The sequence below is a fragment of the Procambarus clarkii genome, chromosome 44, assembly GCF_040958095.1.
Source record: "Procambarus clarkii isolate CNS0578487 chromosome 44, FALCON_Pclarkii_2.0, whole genome shotgun sequence".
NCBI classification, from domain to species: Eukaryota; Metazoa; Arthropoda; class Malacostraca; order Decapoda; family Cambaridae; genus Procambarus; species Procambarus clarkii.
Window position 1 is genome coordinate 8,513,405 of NC_091193.1, and position 22,181 is coordinate 8,535,585.

The 22,181-nt window shown below is 43.6% G+C and overlaps 1 protein-coding gene across 2 annotated transcripts in view; it reads left to right on the top strand.

The window, feature by feature from the left end:
- Positions 1 to 22,181, top strand: part of mRpL16 (mitochondrial ribosomal protein L16) — a 45,951-nt gene that overhangs the window by 22,238 nt on the left and 1,532 nt on the right. Inside the window, exons 1-4 of one of the 2 annotated variants that reach the window (XM_069300626.1) lie at positions 972 to 1,023; positions 1,424 to 1,483; positions 1,948 to 2,108; positions 20,200 to 20,442. In XM_069300626.1, coding sequence (XP_069156727.1) covers positions 987 to 1,023; positions 1,424 to 1,483; positions 1,948 to 2,108; positions 20,200 to 20,442 — 501 coding nt within the window. In that variant the 5' untranslated portion in view covers positions 972 to 986. Of the gene's footprint in view, positions 1 to 971; positions 1,024 to 1,423; positions 1,484 to 1,947; positions 2,109 to 20,199; positions 20,443 to 22,181 lie in introns of those variants that run through there. The other variant, XM_069300625.1, reaches the window with a different exon arrangement.

Consider the following 22,181-nt stretch of genomic DNA (forward strand, 5'->3'; position numbering starts at 1 on the left):
TATATATATATATGTCGTACCTAGTAGCCAGAACGCACTTCTCAGCCTACTATGCAAGGCCCGATTTGCCTAATAAGCCAAGTTTTCATGAATTAATTGTTTTTCGACAACCTAACCTACCTAACCTAACCTAACCTAACTTTTTCGGCTACCTAACCTAACCTAACCTATAAAGATAGGTTAGGTTAGGTTAGGTAGGGCTGGTTAGGTTCGGTCATATATCTACGTTAATTTTAACTCCAATAAAAAAAAATTGACCTCATACAAAATGAAATTGGTAGCTTTATCATTTCATAAGAAAAAAATTGGAGAAAATATATTAATTCAGGAAAACTAGGCTTATTAGGCAAATCAGGCCTTGCATAGTAGGCCAAAAAGTGCGTTCTGGCTACTAGGTACGACATATATATATATACCCTGTATACAGTATATATATACAGTATATATAGTATATATACTATATATACTATATATATACTATACATTCAGGCTTGTTCGCATATAGTATATATATAATGTATATTATTTATATACTGTACAGTATTTTGTGGCCAAGTATGAATGTAGTTACATCAGCATAGATCTAGATGGTGGGTAGAACATTGTATGGTTCTCAGGTGAGCTGAAATTAGTAGTGTGAAGCTGGTCTGTAGCATTACTAACTGTTAAGGTTCTTCTTTCTGTTCACAGTAGTAACAATTCCTGTGATCTTTCAATTTTAATTCATACTTTGCAGAGAGCTGAGAATTACCTTTAATATTTTTACTCCATTGTATTCCAACTCTGCTTGTTGAGGGCTCAAATAACCAGGAGGGATGGGAATATCAAGCCCCCTTCACCTTGGACTTGCAACCCTTCCAGCTCAGGCATTGTTTTTTATTTGGGTGGGCTAAACTTGTACCTATATATTGGGTATTTAAGAAAGCTAGTTACACTAGGACTTAAAAAGTGTTCTGTTATTATTTTAGGGTCCAGCATGCTTAGGGATGTCATTGGTGCAGGCACAGTGGAGCTTCACATGGGGTATGAATTCATTTTATTGTAAAGTGTAACAGTGAGGATAGAAACAGGTGTGTAGTGATGAGACATAAGAGAGAACTGCTTCAGAATATGAACTACTTACATGCCAAGTGTTTTATGTGTCATCTTTTGCTTGACATTGTAGTTCTTTTTATTTTTTAATTAAATTTGGTAAATACTGTTTGATTTCAGAATAATCGTGAGCCAAGATTATTTATACCTCCTTGGCTGCTCACCTAAGAACCTAGAAGAATGATTCATATACTGTATGCACATTACATTCATGGAATACACACATTGTGCTCATTGTGTGGGAGGGATTTAGCTAAGCCAGGAAACAGCAAAATTAAATGTGACTGTATAAAGTTAATTATTTTAATAATACATATAATGTTTTTTTCAGCAACATCTTGGGTGCAGAGAGCAAATTACCAGAATTTCCAAGCGCCTCAAAATTATGATGGTAAGTAAACAACCTCTTATTTAGGTATCCAAAATAGGGATTACTGTATTGTTTAAAATGTAAGATATGCTGGTATAGGGAACCAGTAATATCTTTCTCAGTCAGCTGTAATAGATAAATAGGTATCCAGATGCAGATTATCTTTAAGTAATATATTATACAATGCTGTAATATTAAAATACTGTACTGTATTATTTATGATTAAAATTATTCTAAAAGAATTATGATTATAGTTGTTTGTCTTAATATAAGAGACCCTCATGTAACATTAAATCTCAAAGTTCAAATTTCACATATTTGCAACTGATTGCCTGAACACAAAATACAATAACTTCATAGATTACTGGTAGCTTAGGAGCATTTCATGCAGTATGAGGTTTTAACCAGAAAACATCTGTTGTGAGAGCCTACTGTTTTGTAAATTACAATTATGTTTTATTTAAAAACAACTCGGCAACCCACAGATATAGATGTACCAAAAGACCGCCAAAAGCTACGTTTCCTCCCTAAAGTTCCTCAATACCCACCTTCTGTCCGCCCTCCAAAAATGACGAAGAGGTTGGATCTAATTCGCGGTGAAGAAGAAATCCACAGAGACTTGATTCATCAGCAGTATGGTATTATTGTATGTTAATCATTATTGACAATACTGTTTATATCTCTAAAATAGACATAAATTATGCTTTTATTGAGTACTTTGCAGAAGATAGATTTAACTGTTTTATTGGTATACTGTACAGTCCTATTGTACAGAGCACCACTTGGTTTCCGAACCCCTTGGGGACGAGACCCGTCGGTTAACATGTAAGTTCGTATACGAGAAATAGTGGGGAAAAAATAAACTAGAAATGTAAAAAGAAATTTTTCCGAAAAAAATTACGCAAAAACTCTAGGGGAAAAAATCGACAGGTGCATAGCGTAAATGCGACCGTGTTTTGTTTGTACTCACCAATAAGTGAAGTCCTGATCCGCTTTATAAAAGTCCTTAATTGTTCCTAACTGATTATTAAGACGTCTGGCAAACATCCTCTGGATGTTTGTGCCAGCCAGCAGGCACATCCTGCCAGCCAGCAGGCACATCCTGCCAGCCAGCAGGCACATCCTGCCAGCCAGCAGGCACATCCTGCCAGCCAGCAGGCACATCCTGCCAGCCAGCAGGCACATCCTGCCAGCCAGCAGGCACATCCTGCCAGCCAGCAGGCACATCCTGCCAGCCAGCAGGCACATCCTGCCAGCCAGCAGGCACATCCTGCCAGCCAGCAGGCACATCCTGCCAGCCAGCAGGCACATCCTGCCAGCCAGCAGGCACATCTTGCCAGCCAGCAGGCACATCCTGCCAGCCAGCAGGCACATCCTGCCAGCCAGCAGGCACATCCTGCCAGCCAGATCCTGCCAGCCAGCAGGCACATCCTGCCAGCCTGCAGGCACATCCTGCCAGCCTGCAGGCACATCCTGCCAGCCTGCAGGCACATCCTGCCAGCCTGCAGGCACATCCTGCCAGCCTGCAGGCACATCCTGCCAGCCTGCAGGCACATCCTGCCAGCCTGCAGGCACATCCTGCCAGCCTGCAGGCACATCCTGCCAGCCTGCAGGCACATCCTGCCAGCCTGCAGGCACATCCTGCCAGCCAGCAGGCACATCCTGCCAGCCAGCAGGCACATCCTGCCAGCCTGCAGGCACATCCTGCCAGCCTGCAGGCACATCCTGCCAGCCTGGAGGCACATCCTGCCAGCCTGCAGGCACATCCTGCCAGCCTGCAGGCACATCCTGCCAGCCTGCAGGCACATCCTGCCAGCCTGCAGGCACATCCTGCCAGCCAGCAGGCACATCCTGCCAAAAATATACGATGATGTACTGTACATTTAAGAAACAAATCTGGGTCATAGGTCTGTGGAGTGTGGTTAGGCTTACGGAGTCAGCCGGTCCCTCGCCCACCACCGACACACCTCCCCCTTCCTGGGGGGATGAGCCGGTCTCACCCCCACCACCAACAAACCACCCGCCCCCCTACATCCCATCTCTCAAGGTCACGCGGTTCAACCGCGTGACTACCACTCACTCCCTGCCTGCCAGCCTGCCTGCAAGCTAGCCTGCCTGCCTGCCTGTGCCTGCCAACCTGCCTTTCCCTCCCTAATTCTCACTACTTCCGTCCCTTCCTGCCTACCTCCTAGCATCTCTCCCTACCTCCCCCTCCCTCTTAGCATCTCTCCCTACCTCCTAACATCTCTCCCTACCTCCCCCTCCCTCCTAGCATCTCTCTCTCCCTCCCATTCTGACTAATTCTCCCCCTGATTCCCCCCCCCCCTCTCTCATACTGCCTCCCACCTAAGCTCCATCGTCCATCCACCCACCAGTCAGCCATCACTGACGCAATGCGTGCATTTGGAACCAACATGGTGCACAGATGTTTCTTGATTGTGCAGATATGTAAAACAAAAGCACAGAATGAACATTCCAGCCTTAAGGCAATTCAAAATAATAGGAATAATAGGCCGTGAATTTGTGAAGTCACAGTGGGCAAACTGGACCATCTCCCACCCACCACCACAAGCCGGCGTGACGCTTGGCGGACCCCTTCCTACCCGAACTTTGTTCGGGTAGCATGATTCCCCAACCCCAATCGGGAAACTGGAAGTTTCGGATAACTAAAGTTCGGAAACCAAGTGGTGCTCTGTATATAAGAACATAAAAATTGGGGAGCACTGCAGCAAGCTTATTGTTATGTAATAGGTGGGTCTTATTTAAATCAGCCTAACTTTCACCTATTTACCTATCCAATCTATTTTTGAATCCTGTTAAATGACTTTATCGCAATAATGCTAGTCGTCAGGCCACTCCTCCACAATTCCTACCCGGTTACCAGCAGAGAGGCTATAGGCCTCACTCTTGCAGTGCATATGATTTTTAAAATCCAGAAAAAAAGGTTGTGTTCGCTAGATTTCTTTCAAATATGACGGACAATCTCGAGAGACCGCTGCCTCACAGGGTCGACCAACCTGGTCGACTGACCTGGTTGATCGACCGGGCTCACAGGGCTCACAGGAATCGGCTCCCTGGAGCTGTCGGACTGATATATGCTGTATGGTATTAGTCTGGGGTTTCAGTCACATGTAGTTCTGCCTACCAGGAAGCACGAGCCAGAACCTGGCTTCCTCAGAGAGGTGCAGGGGGCAATGACTATGAAAACTCCACCCTTCGAGAGTATATTTATGTCTGCCATCGACCGGGATTAGGTACCCAGAAAGGTAGGCATCCCAAAACAAACCCCAACTGGTAGAAAATTACAACTAAAGACCGAACAGAGTCCAAGAACCCCCCCCCCCCCCAAGAAAAACAATGCAACAAGCAAAACGTCATCAAACTGGCGCGCAGCTCGCTCACGAGTGTTGGCTCACCCGAGCCGGCCACTCACCCACCAGTTTGTCGACTGAAGCCGACTGGGGCTTTGCGTTCGGCTCTCTTCCGCCCCCCACTCCCTGGGTTCCTTTGGGTTCTTTGGATTCGTCCTTCTGGAGGTTTTCTGCCTCTCCGATTTCCTCTGCAGGGAGTTCGGGAGACCATCAGTGCTTACCTCCTGTGAGACCTGGTATTCGGCTCTTCTTTGAGTTCGGTTCCTCGTCCCCATATTGGTTTGCATTATGAGATTCCTGGGTCTTCCTGGCTTGTGGACTGCACTTTCTTTGTTTATGGGGCTTGTCACGGGTCTTGTCATACCCTCACGTGAGGTAGTGAGGTAGTTGAGTGGCGTGAGGTTATCTCGGTGTTACAGGTGTTCTTGGGGGGGTTCTCTTGAGTTCCTCATTGAGTACCTTCACACCCCTGTGCTTTCTCGTGAGGTTGGGTTGCTGCAGTTGCACGCTCATGTCCCTATGCTTTCTGCAGCCTTGGTTAGTGTGGATCATCATGCCCGCGGTCATTTGGCTTCGATCTTGCGTTTCTTTTGGCTTCTCGAGCTGTCTTCGGACTAGCTTTCAGAGGACGTGGAAGTGTTGGATGCTGGGCCTTCGACTGCTGAGCTGGTCTTGGCGGCTCGGGCATTGGTGGCGTTGCTGAAACTGTTTGCGCCTATTCTCCGGGAGGCGGTTTCATGGTTTTCTGCCTCTCGCCTCACATGTTGACAAGCCATCCTTGCTCTCTCTTTTGCTTCTGCTTGGGCCTTGGCTCTTCAATCTTTGACTCCTTTTTGTGTTGTTGTTGTTTTCAGAAGCCATTGTGACTCAGTTTTGACAGCGGCTTTCTCCAGTTGCCGTCCTATTTCTGATTTGTTGGTGATCCGAATAGGCCGTTCTCACTTTTCTCGGTGAGGTCGTGTCAGGGCTCGGGTTTCGGTGGTCAAGGTGGGTCATTTGTTCCAAATTGTGCCAGTGTTTCCTCCGGGGCCGCCTTCGTCTGGTCGGCGCGGTGTTTGCTCTGCATAAAGGTCAGCATATCAGGGGTTGTGTCAGCCCTTTTGCAAGTTTATGGGGGGGGGCGGTTGGCACTGTTTGCCCATGCTTGGTCCCACGTTTCTTGGGTGTTTTGGGTAGTGTCATCCGTCCTTTGGTGGCGTTAGGCAACGCCTACTCCTCCGGGGAGTTCAGGGCTGGTAGGGCAGGCTTCCTCCTCGTCGCTTTATTGGGTCATTTTGGAATGGGTGTGTTTGGGCATGGTCGAACCAACCTTGTCCCTCAAGTGGGTTTTCTTGTTTTTCCAGTTCTGTACTGGGACTGCACGGGTCTTCGGTTCTTCTGGACTTGTCTTGTCTGAACCGTTTGATTCCTTGCCTCTCCTTTCGGATGACCACTCTCCCTGGTCCAGCATCTTCTCAATCCAGGTACTTGACAGTTGTCACTGGACATCAAGGACGCTTATTGGTGCGTTCCTTTTCACTCGGGGTTCAGGGTTTGGTTCAGTTTTATGGATCTGGCACCTCGCATTTTATGCGTCTTTCCCGGTTCATGGTGTCCCGTATTTGTCTTTTTGGGTGTTGGACTACCTTGATGACTGGTTGGTATAGGCTCCCAGCCAGTCTGCATGTCTGCTCGCCTAGGATTTGGTTCTTTCCCGGCTTGCAGGGTTCAGGTTCCTGGTAGGCTGGGAGAAGTCTCATTTGGTTCTGTCCCAGGTTCGAACTTGGCTGGGCCTGGTCTGGGTTTCTCTGATGACTCTGTGTCCCTCCTGGTTGATACCTGGTTGATGGGGTTCTGGGAGTTCTTCTACTCCCCAAGCCCGGCCCGAGGCCAGGCTTGACTTGTGAGAGTTTGGTCCACTAGGCTGTTGCTTGGAGCGGCCAGCAGGCCCACATACCCACCACAGCCCGGTTGGTCCGGCACTCCTTGGAGGAATAAATCTAGTTTCCTCTTGAAAATGTCCACGGTTGTTCCGGCAATATTTCTTATGCTTGTTGGGAGGACGTTGAACAACCGCGGACCTCTGATGTTTATACAGTGTTCTCTGATTGTGCCTATGGCACCTCTGCTCTTCACTGGTTCTATTCTACATTTTCTTCCATATCGTTCACTCCAGTACGTTATTATTTTACTGTGTAGATTTGGTACTTGGCCCTCCAGTATCTTCCAGGTGTATATTATTTGATATCTCGTCTTCTTTCTAGTGAGTACATTTGGAGGGCTTTGAGACGATCCCAATAATTTAGGTGCTTTATTGCGTCTATGCGTGCCGTATATGTTCTCTGTATTCCCTCTATTTCAGCAATCTCTCCTGCTCTGAAGGGGGAAGTGAGTACTGAGTAGTACTCAAGACGGGACAACACAAGTGACTTGAAGAGTACAACCATTGTGATGGGATCCCTGGATTTGAAAGTTCTCGTAATCCATCCTATCATTTTTCTGGCTGTCGCAATATTTGCTTGGTTATGCTCCTTAAACGTTAGGTCGTCAGACATTATTATTCCCAAATCCTTTACATGCTGTTTTCCTACTATGGGTACATTTTATTGTGTTTTGTACTCTGTATTATGTTTAAGGTCCTCATTTTTACCGTACCTGAGTACCTGGAATTTATCACTGTTAAACATCATGTTATTTTCTGATGCCCAGTCGAAAACTTTATTAATATCAGCTTAAAGTTTTTCAATGTCTTCAGCCGAGGTAATTTTCATACAGATTTTTGTGTCATCTGCAAAGGATGATACGAAGCTGTGACTTGTATTTTTGTCTATATCTGATATGAGAATAAGGAAAAGCAGCGGTGCAAGGATTGTACCCTGAGGTACAGAGCTTTTAACTGCACTTGGACTAGATTTTATATGGTTGACCGTTACTCGCTGAGTCCTGTTTGACAGAAAACTGAGTATCCAGCGTCCTACTTTACCGGTTATTCCCATTGACTTCATTTTGTGTGCTATCATGCCATGGTCACATTTATCGAAAGCCTTTGCGAAGTCCGTGTATATCACATCAGCATTCTGTTTTTCTTCTAATGCCTCAGTGACTTTGTCGTAGTGCTCAAGTAGCTGTGAGAGGCACGATCTTCCCGCTCGAAATCCATGTTGGCCTGGGTTGTGAAGGTCATTGGTCTCCATGAAATTGGTGACCTGACTCCTAATCACTCTCTCAAATACTTTTATGATGTGCGATGTTAGTGCAACTGGTCTATAATTCTTTGCCAATGCTTTGCTCCCTCCCTTGTGTAGAGGGGCTATGTCTGCTACTTTAAGTGCATCTGGTATCTCCCCCGTGTCCAAGCTCTTCCTCCACACTATACTGAGTGCCTGTGCTACCGGCACTTTGCATTTCTTTATAAATATTGAATTCCATGAGTCTGGACCTGGGGCCAAGTGCATGGGCATGTTTTCAATTTCTCTTTCAAAATTTAGTGCGCTCGTGTTTATATCAGTTATATAAGAAGAACATAAGAACATAAGAACAAAGGTAACTGCAGAAGGCCTATTGGCCCATACGAGGCAGCTCCTATTCTATAACCACCCAATCCCACTCATATACTTGTCCAACCCGTGCTTGAAACAATCGAGGGACCCCACCTCCACAATGTTACGCGGCAATTGGTTCCACAAATCAACAACCCTGTTACTGAACCAGTATTTACCCAAGTCTTTCCTAAATCTAAACTTATCCAATTTATATCCATTGTTTCGTGTTCTGTCCTGTGTTGATACTTTTAATACCCTATTAATATCCCCCCGGTTATGTCCATTCATCCACTTGTAAACCTCTATCATGTCACCCCTAACTCTTCGCCTTTCCAGTGAATGCAACTTAAGCTTTGTTAATCTTTCTTCATATGAAAGATTTCTAATTTGGGGAATTAACTTAGTCATCCTACGCTGGACATGTTCAAGTGAATTTATATCCATTCTATAATATGGCGACCAAAACTGAACTGCATAATCTAAATGGGGCCTAACTAGAGCAAGATATAGCTTGAGAACCACACCAGGTGTCTTGTTACTAACGCTGCGATTAATAAATCCAAGTGTCCGATTTGCCTTATTACGAACATTTATGCATTGATCCTTTTGTTTTAAATTCTTACTAATCATAACTCCCAGATCCCTTTCGCAATCCGACTTCGCAATCACAACACCATCTAGCTCGTATCTTGTAACTCTATCATCATTACCTAACCTCAGAACTTTACATTTATCAGCATTAAACTGCATCTGCCAATCCTTTGACCATTTCAAAACCCTATCTAGATCAACTTGAAGTGATAGTGAGTCCTCCTCCGAATTAATTACCCTACCGATTTTCGTATCATCGGCAAATTTGCAAATGTTGCTACTCAAACCTGAATCTAAATCATTTATATATATTATAAACAACAGAGGTCCCAGGACAGAGCCTTGAGGCACTCCACTTACAACATTTTCCCACTCTGACTTGATTCCATTTATACTAACTCTCTGTTTCCTTTGGTATAGCCATGCCCTAATCCAGCTTAATATAGCACCCCCAATACCATGAGACTCTATTTTTTTAATCAGTCTTTCATGTGGCACTGTATCAAAAGCTTTGCTAAAGTCAAGGTATACAACATCGCAATCCTTACCACTGTCAACTGCCTCAACAATGCTAGAATAAAAAGATAACAAATTTGTTAAACATGAACGGCCATTTATAAAACCATGTTGCGACTCAATTATTAATTTATGTTTTTCAAGATGAAGACGAATTTTATTTGCTATTATAGATTCGAGTAACTTTCCCACAATAGACGTTAGGCTAATTGGTCGATAGTTAGACGCAAGTGATCTATCTCCTTTCTTAAAAACTGGTATCACATTAGCAACTTTCCAAAACTCTGGCACTCTGCCTGACTCTATTGATTTATTAAATATGGTTGACAGTGGGTCACAAAGCTCCTCTTTGCATTCTTTAAGCACCCTAGCAAACACTTCATCCGGCCCTGGGGATTTGTTTGGTTTGAGTTTTACTATTTGTTTAAGAACATCCTCCCTGGAAACTGCTAAACTCGTCAACCTGTCCTCGTCCCCACCCACATAGACTTGTTCGGCTGAAGGCATATTGTTAAGTTCCTCTTTAGTAAATACAGATACAAAATATTTATTAAAAATACTACTCATCTCTTCATCACTATCTGTTATTTGACCTGTCTCAGTTTTTAATGGACCTATCCTTTCCCTAGTTTTAGTACGATATAACTGAAAAAACCCTTTAGGATTTGTCTTTACTTGCCCTGCTATGCGAACTTCATAGTTTCTTTTTGCTTTCCTTATCTCTTTTTTAACATTTCTAACCAGTTGTACGAATTCCTGTTCTAAAGTGACCTCCCCATTTTTAATCCTTTTGTACCAAGCTCTCTTTTTACCTATAAGGTTCTTCAAATTCTTTGTTATCCACTTTGGGTCATTAGTATACGATCTATTCAATTTGTATGGTATACTACGTTCCTGTGCTTTGTTTAGAATATTCTTAAATAAGTTATATATTGAATCCACATCGAAATCCCCATTTAAGTCACCTATCGCTGGGTTCATGTCTCGCTCCAAGACCGGCCCACACCCCATACCCAAGCCTTTCCAATCAATTTGACCCAAAAAATTTCTTAGGCTATTAAAATCAGCTTTTCGAAAATCTGGCACTTTAACAGAATTTTCTCCTACTGGTCTATTCCATTCTATGCTAAATCTGATTTCTTTGTGATCACTGCTCCCAAGCTCACTCCCTATTTCGATGTCATTAATTTGCGTTTCCCTGTTAGTTAACACTAAATCTAAAATATTATTTTCCCGTGTTGGTTCCTTAATGTGTTGCGTAAGAAAGCAATCGTCAATTAATTCTAGAAAATCTTCTGCTTCACTATTCCCTGTTTTGTTCAACCAGTTTATTCCGCTAAAATTAAAGTCACCCATGACATAAATACTGTTAGATCTAGATGCTCTAGATATTTCATCCCATAGATGCTTTGCTTCCATTCTGTCTAAATTTGGTGGCCTATATATTACTCCTATTATAATATTATTAGCTTTTTCGTTTAATTCAATCCAAATAGTTTCTGTGTGTGGCTCTGTTTTGATTCCCTCTTTGAGACTACATTTCAAATTGTCCCTAACATATATGGCTACTCCACCTCCTCGTCTAATATATCTATCTGTGTGAAATAGTTTAAATCCATATATTTGATATTCAGCTAATAGTTCTCTATTTTCTACATTCATCCACGTTTCGGTAAGTGCAATAATATCTATTTTTTCTGTGCAGACAAGAGCATTTAATACGTTAATTTTATTTCTTAGACTTCTACTGTTAGTGTAATATACCCTAAGTGAATTGTTATTTTGCGGACCTTCTCTTTCCCTGATCGTTTTGCCAATTCCTTTCTCCCACAAACACATACTTTTATTACCTCCTTCCTCCAAATCAATTCCCATACCTCTATCTACTAACAGTTTAAACCCAAACAAACACCTCTAACCACTTCTTCTAGCGAGTTCGCAACAGCAACAACCCCAGCTCTCGATAGATGCACCCCATCACGAGCATACATTTCATTTCTTCCATAGAAGTGTTCCCAGTTGTCTATGAAAGATATTGCATTTGATTTGCAATATCTTTCCAGCCGGCAATTGACACCAAGTGCCCTCGATATCCATTCATTTCCCACTCCCTTTCTTGGAAGAATGCCACATATGATCGGGATTCCTCCCTTGCTCCTAACTAACTCTATGGCTGTTTTATACCTCTGAATCAGTTCCTCACTCCTGACTCGACCAACATCATTTCCTCCCACGCTAATGCAAATAATGGGATTGTTCCCATTACCAGCCATAATATCATTCATGTTGTTTATAATATCACCAATGCCAGCTCCGGGATAGCAAACCCTTAACCTGTTCCCCCTATCTCTAGCACAAAACGTTCTATCCAAATACCTTATCTGGGAATCTCCCACAACTAATGTTTGCTTAGGTACTTCCTTTACTTTCTGAGGGGCCTGCGCTTCCTTTCTCTTCGTTGCTTTCCCTTTTGCGCGATCCACAGTCTCTCCAGAGCACTCGTCCTCCAAAACGTCAAATGAATTAGAAGTTGCTATGGCGTTTGAAGGCGGCTTTATCAAAGTCTTCTTAAGGCCCCTGTCTTTCACAACTCTCCAAGACGAGGTACCTTTACTGCTGGTCTCCTCCTTCGTTACTTCTCGTTGTTTTTTGAGCTGACGCACCTCCTCCCGCAGAAAGTCCAACTCTGTCCTCAGGGCTCCCACTAGAGTCACCAGGTCCTTAACTACAACTTCCATATTGCTATGATAATATAACAACAACTTCCATATTGCTATGATAATATAACAACACATATTTACAGGGGTTTGAATATCCCGCATAAAGAAATTGTCTGGATCTTCCACCTTCATGTTGTTTATTGGAGTGCTATACATGTCTTTTACATGTCATACTGCTTTTTTAGGATTTCACTAATTTCTTTGTCATCCTCCATGTATGAACCTTCACATGTACGAATGGGTCCAATACTGGCAGTGGTTTTTGCTTTTGATTTCACATATGAGAAGAAATATTTTGGATTTTTCTTTATTTCCTGAATTGCTTTCTGTTCTAACTGCCTTTCTTCAGTTTCATATGAGTGTTTCAATTTCCGCTCGATTTCTTCAATCTCCCTATTTAAATTATTCCTTCTTTGATGGGAAATTCGTGTCTGCATAGCAGTTCCGTTATTTTTTTTCCTGCATTTATAGTGTCGTCTGCGTTCTCTTTCTACGTTAGATCTCTTTCTGGCTTTCCTCAAAGGAACATGTTTCAGACAGACTTGATACGCTTCTGAAGTCAGTTTTTCTATTCCTTCTGTAGGACTTGTATTACTTAGAACAGTTCCCCATGGAATGTTTGTAAGTTCCCTGTTTATTATCTCCCAGTCTATCCTTTTATTATTAAAATTGAATTTACTGAATAGCCCCTCTCGCTTTATCAACGTTTTAGGTCTATTCTGAGTATTGATGGTCGTTTGCACTTCAATGAGCTTGTGATCTGAGTATGTGGTATCTGATATCGTAATGTCTCTGATAATGTCTGCATTGTTCGTAAAGACCAGATCTAGAATATTTTCATTTCTCGTTGGCTCCGATATCTGCTGATTGAGTGAAAATTTGTCACAGAATCTAAGTAGTTCTCTAATCTGTGGTTGGTTAGGTCCTGATAGATTTCCTGGTATAATATTATTGTTTGCTATTTTCCACCTGAGACTAGGCAAGTTGAAGTCACCTAGGAAGATAATATCAGGTATCGGGTTCTCCAAATTATCAAGGCTATTCTCTATTTTGCTTATCTGTTCTGTGAATTCCTCAGCCGTTGCATCTGGCGGTTTGTATATTAGAATAATCACTAAATTTATTTTCTCTATTTTTAATCCCAGTACCTCTACCACCTTATTTGTAACGTTTAGGAGCTCCGAGCATACAAGGTCTTCCCTAATATACAGACCCACTCCTCCATGTGACCTAATTTTCCTATCACACCTGTATAGGTTATATCCTGGAATCCAGATCTCACTGTCCAACAATTCCCCTGCATGGGTTTCTGTGAAAGCTCCAAATACTGCATTTGACTCCGTGAGGAGGCCATTTATGAACTGTACTTTGTTGTTTGTTCTTGTTTTCAGTCCTTGTATGTTGGCAAAGATGAATGAGGTTACTCTATTAGTGATAGTTTGAATGGGAGACTTTTTCGGCAAGCCCATTATGCGTGGACATAATGAGTTTGTTCTGACCAGTAGTGATTGTTGTAGGGCAGTTGTCTGTCATAGTTGTAGTTCCCTTTTGGTGGGTAATTGTATCTGTAATTCTGGAATGCAAGTGGATCTGGCATCCAGTTCCATACACTCTCCATGCTGCTCCTTTTGAATTCTCTGTCGGTCTGGTATAAAAAATTTATAGTTTCCTCCAAATTCATTATCCTGCTTGCCACTCTTAATGTAGCGTTCCGTGCCTTTCACGTGAAAGTGTGGGCAGCTGAGGTCATAGCATTTTCTGTCCTCCAGTGAGGTTTGGCACATGTCAGGATGGAAAAACCTACATATTGATCCAAATCGACACTCACCTTTCCTACGCATATTTAAACATTTTTTGGGATGTTGGTAACTGCATTCTAATCCTTTCTTATTACCAGCATATCTATGTCTGCATATGCCCTTTGCATAAAATTTGCATAAGTCTGTCCTTCTGTTCTGAATTGCTCTATTGGGAACCGTCGTAGTGTCTGTACCTATCGAGCTGTCAGTGCTGTCTGGTACACTTTCTAGTTTATTGTCATCTACATCCTGGCCTACTGAGTCAGAGTTTACAACTTCCTGAGTTTCAGCCTCAGTTTCATCCCGGACTATAGCCTCCGCCCCTTGTATATTAGAATTGTTGTTCCTTTCCCACTCCTTCTGGATGGCTGGTAGGCTTCCAATGAATGATGTTTTCCGATCATGCGTCATGTTATCTAGAAGGTTTTTTAGGATATTCCAAGCTGGCAGGTCATTTTTACACACCCAGAGCAAGTGGCCAGCTCTCAGTGCCGTAGTGTTACTCACTCCTGTACAAGCCGAATGGAATCTAGTCTTACAGATATAACATTCAATTCCCGTTACCTTCGTCTTTAAGGAGTTGTTACAGTGGCCACAAATTTGTTTATTTACTCCCATTTTGCCTTGTTTTGTTGTATATATCTATATATTTATAATATTATATGTATATTTGTAACAATATATATGTTTATTTGTTCTACTGTATGGTCAGTACTTATCGCACGGTCGAGAGTGAGGGTCCCAGAGGCTGTACAGTTGACACGTTGTTGTATTTGAGATTCACTGTATGGATCACTTGTTGATGTCAGTCCTTTTAACTCTTTATAAAATTATATGTATATATATATTTATATGTTTAATATTTATAATATTATATGTATACCGTATATTTGTAATATTATGTATGTTATTTTGTTCAAACTTTATGGCAGGTACTTAGCGTAGGGTAGCGAAGCTGGTCCCCCGGTCTGTACAGGTGACCTCTTGTTGTCCCAGGTTGATGTCACCAGTTTCCAGTTACCCGATTTATAACCACTGATACTACCTCTTGCCGCTATTCTATATTTCTAGTATTCTATATTTATAATATTCACTTCCAACTTATATGTTGTTGTGATACCCGTTCCACATCACTGTTCCACGAATCACCGTTCACTATTTTTTTTTTCCTAATACACGCATGTACACAAAGCCTCGTTCACTGGCTCACACGTGGTCTCCCGTTTATTCTCTATTTAACACAAAGTTCTATTGTTAATGACTATTTTCAATTTTCCAGTGGGTCACTATGCACTTTGTTATGTCTGTAATCAGTAATCCATGGCAGTAGTCCTAAGAATCCCGGTTAATGTCACGATTTTAACAGAGCGCGCACGGTACGTCTTCCGTGTACCCGGAAGGGCTCCTGGGAAGACTCCCTTCTGTGCCGTTGCTCTGGCTGTGGCCGTGCCTTCGGATGTTCATGGAGAGGGGTCCCGAGTCATTCGTCGGGTGCTCGAGCAGCTGTGCGGGAGTCTGAACTTAGCTTTGCTGGTTTTCCTGCCGAATCTGGTTTGGCTTCGGCTTCTGTTCTGGTTCCTTCGGAGCAGTCCCTTCCGACGTTCTCGCGATCGCTGTATTCTTCCACCTGGGGTCTTGCGTAGGTTGCTGTGTCGCCAGCTTCCTCTTCAGGTTTTTCAGAGTTCAGTGCCTTGGTGCCTCCCTGTTCCCCTGTTCAATGTGTTCACGGCTGCCTCGTCTTTTGGCTGGGGTTTTGTGACCAGTACTCCCCAGGCCGGTTCAGGTGGTTGGGGTCCATCATTCCGCCAGGCTCACGGTACAGTGCAGGAGTTCGTGGCGATGTGGCTCTCACTGTGGCGGATTCAGGTCACTCGGGGCTTTGTGATCTGGCTCCATTCGGACTGTTTCCCAGTGATTCATTGAAGCGACCCCCGTCCACTAACTGTTGGAGGGTGTCACTTCAGTCCGTGGCTCTTTGGAACTGGTCGCTTCGAGTGGCTCTTCTGTTGAGTTCTTGGGGTTTAGCTCTTCGTACGGTTCACATCCGAGGGTTGTCCAACATCCTGGCAGACGCCCTGTCTCGGTTTATTTCTCTGTCACGGAGTGGGACGGTCGACACCGACTCCTGTTGGCTTTGCTGGTCGTTTGGGTGCCTGGACGTGGCCCTCTTTGCGTTGGCTCGGCGCCTTCCTATACTTGTGGCAGCCTTCCCCGACTGCAAAACATTCACAGTAGACACTTTTCAGCTGGATTGGTCGAGGTGGTGGTTCTTTTACCTCTTCCCCCAGTCCAGCTGTTGCTTTGGGTTCTGGCGAGGCTCGAATCCTTTCAGGGGCGAGTGATTCTCCTGACTCCTTGGTGGCTGGCCCAGCCTTGGTTTCAGGCGCTGCTTGCTCAGTGTCCGAACCCGAGATTTTCTGCAACTCTGCTTCTTTTGGCAGGTTAGGCCAGTGACGTCCATTACTGGTTTGCCCTACTGCTCTGCTCTTCACATTTGGTGTTTTTGACGCGAGTGTATCACCATTTGTGTGGTGATCAGGTGACTTCTCTGCAGGTGTCCCACCTGTGGTCTTCCTCTCGGTGACTGTATGAAGTCTTTTGGCGGTCTTTTCGCCATTTTCTTTCCCTTCATCGGTTGTTGTCCTTTCTCTCTTGGTTTTTCAGAACAGGCATCCGATGCAGAATACCGTCTCTTCTTATTGTGCAGTGCTGGTGAAGTCGTGCCAACTTGCGTTCAGGGTGGATTTTGCTTCTGCTCCATTTCACAAGCACTCTCGTGCATTTTTTCACCTCCGGCCTGCTCATGCGCCGCCTGAGCTGTCCTGGTCTTTGGATCGGGTGTTCTTTTCTCCTCGGTTTGTTGTGGCTCCTTTGGTTCATGATTGCTTTTGGAAGGTGTTGGCTTTGGCCTTTGGGGGGTCGGGTTGGGAAGCTTCCTGCTCTCTTCTAGCATATAGCTTTTCCTTTGGCTCTGGGGATCGTTTTGCTCATTGGCAGCCGTCTCTTTTCTGGCGAAGAATGAGACGATGGGCCGACGATGAGGAGGGGTCCGTGGTTTCTTGATGCTTGGTTGGTCAGGCCAGGGGTATATCATGTTTTGTGTCCAGTTGCGGCTCTCCACTGTTACCTGTGCGCTTCGGGTTCTGTGTCTGAGGACGCGCTTTAGGTTGATCCGTTTTCCCTCATTTCCTGTTCCAGGGCTCGGGGTCTATCAGGTCGTCCGCAGGGTTATCAAGTCAAGCCAGCCTGCAGTCTACCCTTGTGCCCTTGATTTTCGGAAGTTTGCAGCTTTTGATGCTGTCTTGGGTTAACATTCGAGCATGGGGGTTTTGGAGGTCGAACAGGGTCCTGGCCGCCTATTATCTTGTGGACGTTCCGGGCCCTCAACGCCCTTGTGTGGCCTTGAGCCATCGGTTACAACCAGTTGTCCTGTCTTCGTCATGAGGCACACAGTGCTGCCACCTCCCGGGTAAATCCCTCTCTTACTTATCTTTAGGTATCTAGCTCCAGGGAGCCGATGGGGCTCCCCACAAAAAGCCAGCATTGAATGTAATGACACAACATTTTTCTGGGTGAGCCCCGGAGGCTTCCTGGCACCCTCCCTCCCTGGCACCCTCCCTCCCTCTGGTCGACAGTTTTTATTTTTTGTTTGCTCAGTCTCTGAACTAGTGGGTGAGCGGCCGGCTCGGGTGAGCGGGGCCCCCTTCTCCGCAAAGGGGGGACATGTTGCATTGTTTTTCTTGGGCTCTGTTCGGTCTTGGGTTGTAATTTTCAACCAGTTGGGGTTTGTTTTGGGAGGCTTACCTTTCTGGGTGCCTAACCACTGTTGATGGCAGACATGAATATATTCTCAAAAAGTGGAGATTTCATTGGCCATTGCTCCCTGCACCTCTTTGTGTGAACCAGGTTCTGGCTTGTGGTTTCTGGTAGGCAGAACTCCACATGACTGAAGCCCCAGAATAATATAGCATATATAGTGGTACCTCGGGTTACGAACATCCCTGTTTACAAACTTATCGGGTTACGAGCCCAATTTGTTCGGAAAATTTGAATTGGGATACGAGTTTGTTGATACTCGTATGGGCGACCTAGCGCATAGTGGTACAACGATCGCGCCTCAGTTTACCAAAGCCTCACACCCAGTGACTATCCCGCTTGAATTCTTCGCAAGGATTTACAGTTTCTTTTTGTTTTCTGGCTATTTGAGTATAAAAGTTATTATATATCTCGCCATGGGTCCCAAGAAAGCCAGTGGTAAGGTTCAAGGCAAGAATACACATGTAAGAATGACCATAGAGGAAAAACAAGAGATCATTGGTAAACATGAAAATGGTACTTGTGTTGTTGAACTAGCTAGGCAGTCCAACAAATCTTCAAGGGAGGAAGAGGAGGCAGTAGAGAATGTCCCTTCCTCATTAATTAAGAAAATGTGTGCAGTATGGGAAGGACTGCAAAGTTTTCCTGAAAAGAATCACTCAGAGAAAGTTGTAGTAGGCCATTGCATTGATCTTTTCAATGACAATGTGATAACTCACTACAGACAAGTGTTGCAAAGAAGGGAAAACCAATCTTCAATGGAATATTTCCTTGTGTGAAAAGTGAGAAAATCAAGCAGTGAGCCACAACCAGGACCTAGTGGTATGCAGGCAAAACGTGCCAGAGAGTGCACTCCAGAGAAATCTTCACTTCCTGATTTTATAATGGAAGGGGATTCCTCTTCCAAACAGTAACACTTCTCCTCCTCTCCCCTCCTCACCATCTTCCATACGCCAACAGGAATCATCAGCAAGGGTAAGTAATAACTTGAACATACTTTTGTAGTGAAGATTTGGGTGAATTAGGTATAAAATTTACTTTGAAGTGAAGTTTTTTGGGGAGTCAGGAACGGATTAATTCATTTCCCATTATTTCTTATGGTGAAATTCGTTCGGTTTACGAATTTTCGGGTTACGAACCATCTCCAGGAACGGATTAAATTCTTAAACCAAGGTACCCCTGTCGGCTCGGTATGCTCCAGGGAGCCTCCGGGGGCTCGCCCAGAAAATGGCGTTTCATTACATTCAATGCTGTTTTTTTCGTATTTGATATATAACCAAATACCTGCAACCAATACCTGTAAGGAACTCAAGCTGTGAGAATCTTTGAGTCCTGCAGGTCAGGGAAATATCATAAGCTCTTAAATTTCAGACATTCACTTGTAACTAAACTTGAGGGGGCACCCAGCGTTGCTCGGGTAATGGAACCTACCTCTTCACTAACACAATATTTATTTATATTCACACACTCAGACCTTGACAAAGCACTCAGGAGAGTGCAAAAACCTTGGTGTAAATTCCTTACATAAATTTTACAAATACACACGTGTGGGTTTTATCCTATGTTATTATGTCTGTGAGAAGACATTACCATTACTTACCATATTCATCACTGTAATCACTATACACAACCTTCAACACTGTAATCATTTACACCTTACACAATCCTCTTCATCACTGTAACCATCTGCACTACAACCATTATCATTACTACCTTCTCCATCCTTTGCTACCCTTTCCTCTCCTTTGCCACCCTTTCCTCTCCTTTGCCACCCTTTCCTCTCCTTTGCCACCCTTTCCTCTCCTTTGCCACCCTTTTCTCTCCTTTGCTACCCTTTCCTCTCCTTTGCCACCCTTTCCTCTCCTTTGCCACCCTTTTCTCTCCTTTGCTACCCTTTCCTCTCCTTTGCCACCCTTTCCTCTCCTTTGCCACCCTTTTCTCTCAGAGAGACTCACGCAGGTATTCATAGAGCCACCCACAGAAAAACTCAAGAGACACTTGCAGAAACACTCAGAGACACTTACATAGGCACTCATAAAGATACAGATGTACTCAAAGATATACTCAGAAACACATCTCCTTTGCCACCCCTTTCCTCTCCTTTGCCACCATTTCCTCTCCTTTGCCACCCTTTCTTCTCCTTGATATGGTATTCTTTTGTTTCATAAAATATAAGGCATTTAATTCTAAATTACTGTATTGTGTTTTGGCTTTAATTTATTTTTCAATACCCAGTACTGTACTGTGTTGTAAATGTGAGCGCCAAATGAGTCACTTGTATGAATAGACTGGACATGTTTTAATATGTTGAAAGTTAAAACAATTCTTCTATATCTTAAACAATGAAAACTTAAATACTGCATCAGAATACATGAAATATAGGTATGCTTTTCCTTTTGGCAGGCAAAAAGAGGAGGGATGCTGAAATTTGGACACCTAGAGATGATCCGCATGGGTATTGCCAGGAGGATTGATGTCAACAAGATGTTTGCTGTATGGAGGATTGAAGCCCCTTGGAAGCCAATCACTAGAAAAGGTCAAGGGAAGAGAATGGGCGGTGGTAAAGGAGGAATTGATCACTATGTGACACCAGTAAAAGCAGGCAGAGTCATTATAGAAATGGGTGGCAAATGCTCCTTTGAAGAGGTATGTTATTTGTGTGTAATTACCTAAGTAAATTTAAATTATATTACCTAAGTAATTATTTAATTATGGTAATTAGGTAATTACATGATGTAATTACCTAAGTGTAGTTAAAGGATGAGAGCTACACTCGTGATGCCTCGTCTTCCTAGTACTCTTTGTCATATAACGCTTTGAAACTACTGACAGTTTTGGTCTCCACCACCTTCTCACTTAGCTTGTTCCAACTGTCTACCACTCTGATTGCAAAAGAAAACTTTTAATAATTTTTTGGCACCTTTATTTCCTTAGCTTGAATCTGTTGTCTTGTTCATGAAGTTGCTAGTTTCAGGAATTCCTCTTTGTCAATTTAGTTGATTCCCATTAATATTTTGTAAGTGGTGATCATATCACTTCTTTTTCTTCTTTCTTCTAGTTTTGGCATGTTTAGCCCCCTCTAGTCTCTCTTTGTAACTCTATTTTTTTAGTTCCAGAAGCTATTTTGTAGCATGCTGTTGCACCTTTTCCAGTTTATAAGCTTCTTGAGATTTGGGCACCATACTACTACTACTGCATATTCCAAGTTTGGTCTCACAAAGGTCATGAACAGTTTTTTGTAGTATTTCACCATCCATGTAAATAAAAACAAGTTTGAAGTAGGAAAGCGACACATACTCTCCTCTCACAAGGCTCTTTGTGCTCCTCTTGTGACATCTTTTATTCAAAACCATCTCATTCTTTATTAGTTTTGTAATTCCTTTCTACATACTTTTTAAGTTGTGTATGGTCTATTTTCTCAGATTCCACACACATTCACACACACATAAAGGTGTGTGTGAACAGAAGAAGATGAGAAGGTGATGGAGGCCAAAACCGTCAGTAATTTCAAAGCGTTATATGACAGAGTGCTGGGGAGACGGGACACCACGAGCGTAGCTCTCATCCTGTAACTACACTTAAGTAATTACACAGGGGCTTGGTGGCCGAGTGGGCAGCGCTCTTAACTCATGGACCTAGGGACCGGGGTTCGATCCCCGCACTCGGCGGAGACAGATGGACAGAGTTTCCTTAATCCTGATGCATCTGTAACCTAGCAGTAAATAGGTACCTGGGAGTTAGACAGCTGCTATGGGCTGCTTCCTGGGTGTGTACTCACCTATTTGTACTCGCCTATTTGTGCTTGCGGGGGTTGAGCTTTGGCTCTTTGGTCCCGCCTCTCAACTGTCAATCAACTGGTGTACAGATTCCTGAGCCTACTGGGCTCTATGTGTGTGTGTGTGTGTGTGTGTGTGTGTGTGTGTGTGTGTGTGTGTGTGTATGTGGAGGAAAAAAAATAGTAGTTAGTAACAGTTGATTGACAGTTGAGAGGCGGGCTGAAAGAGCAGAGCTCAACCCCTGCAAGCACAACTAGGTGAATACAACTTAATAGAAAATTACAAGGTGATGAGGAAGGGAAAGTATGGTCGTTAAGACAAGATCTTTCAAGATCTTGGCCGTACTTGGTACGTACTTGGCTCTTGGGGTCTTTTAATCCGGTTCATCCAGTGGTTGTCGAGATCCAGCATTGGCTGTTTCTTGTTCACAGTAAATTTAAGTGGGTTGAGTTTTGTTGGGTACCCAGCCATATTGGTGTCTCTTTAAATGAGCGTGCGGATGCTGCCGCTTGGGAAGCTGTCCGCTCTTGTCCCATCTCTCGTAAAGGTGTTCCTTATTCCGACTTTTACCAGTTTATCCATTCCTCCATCCTTTCCCATTGGCAGGCT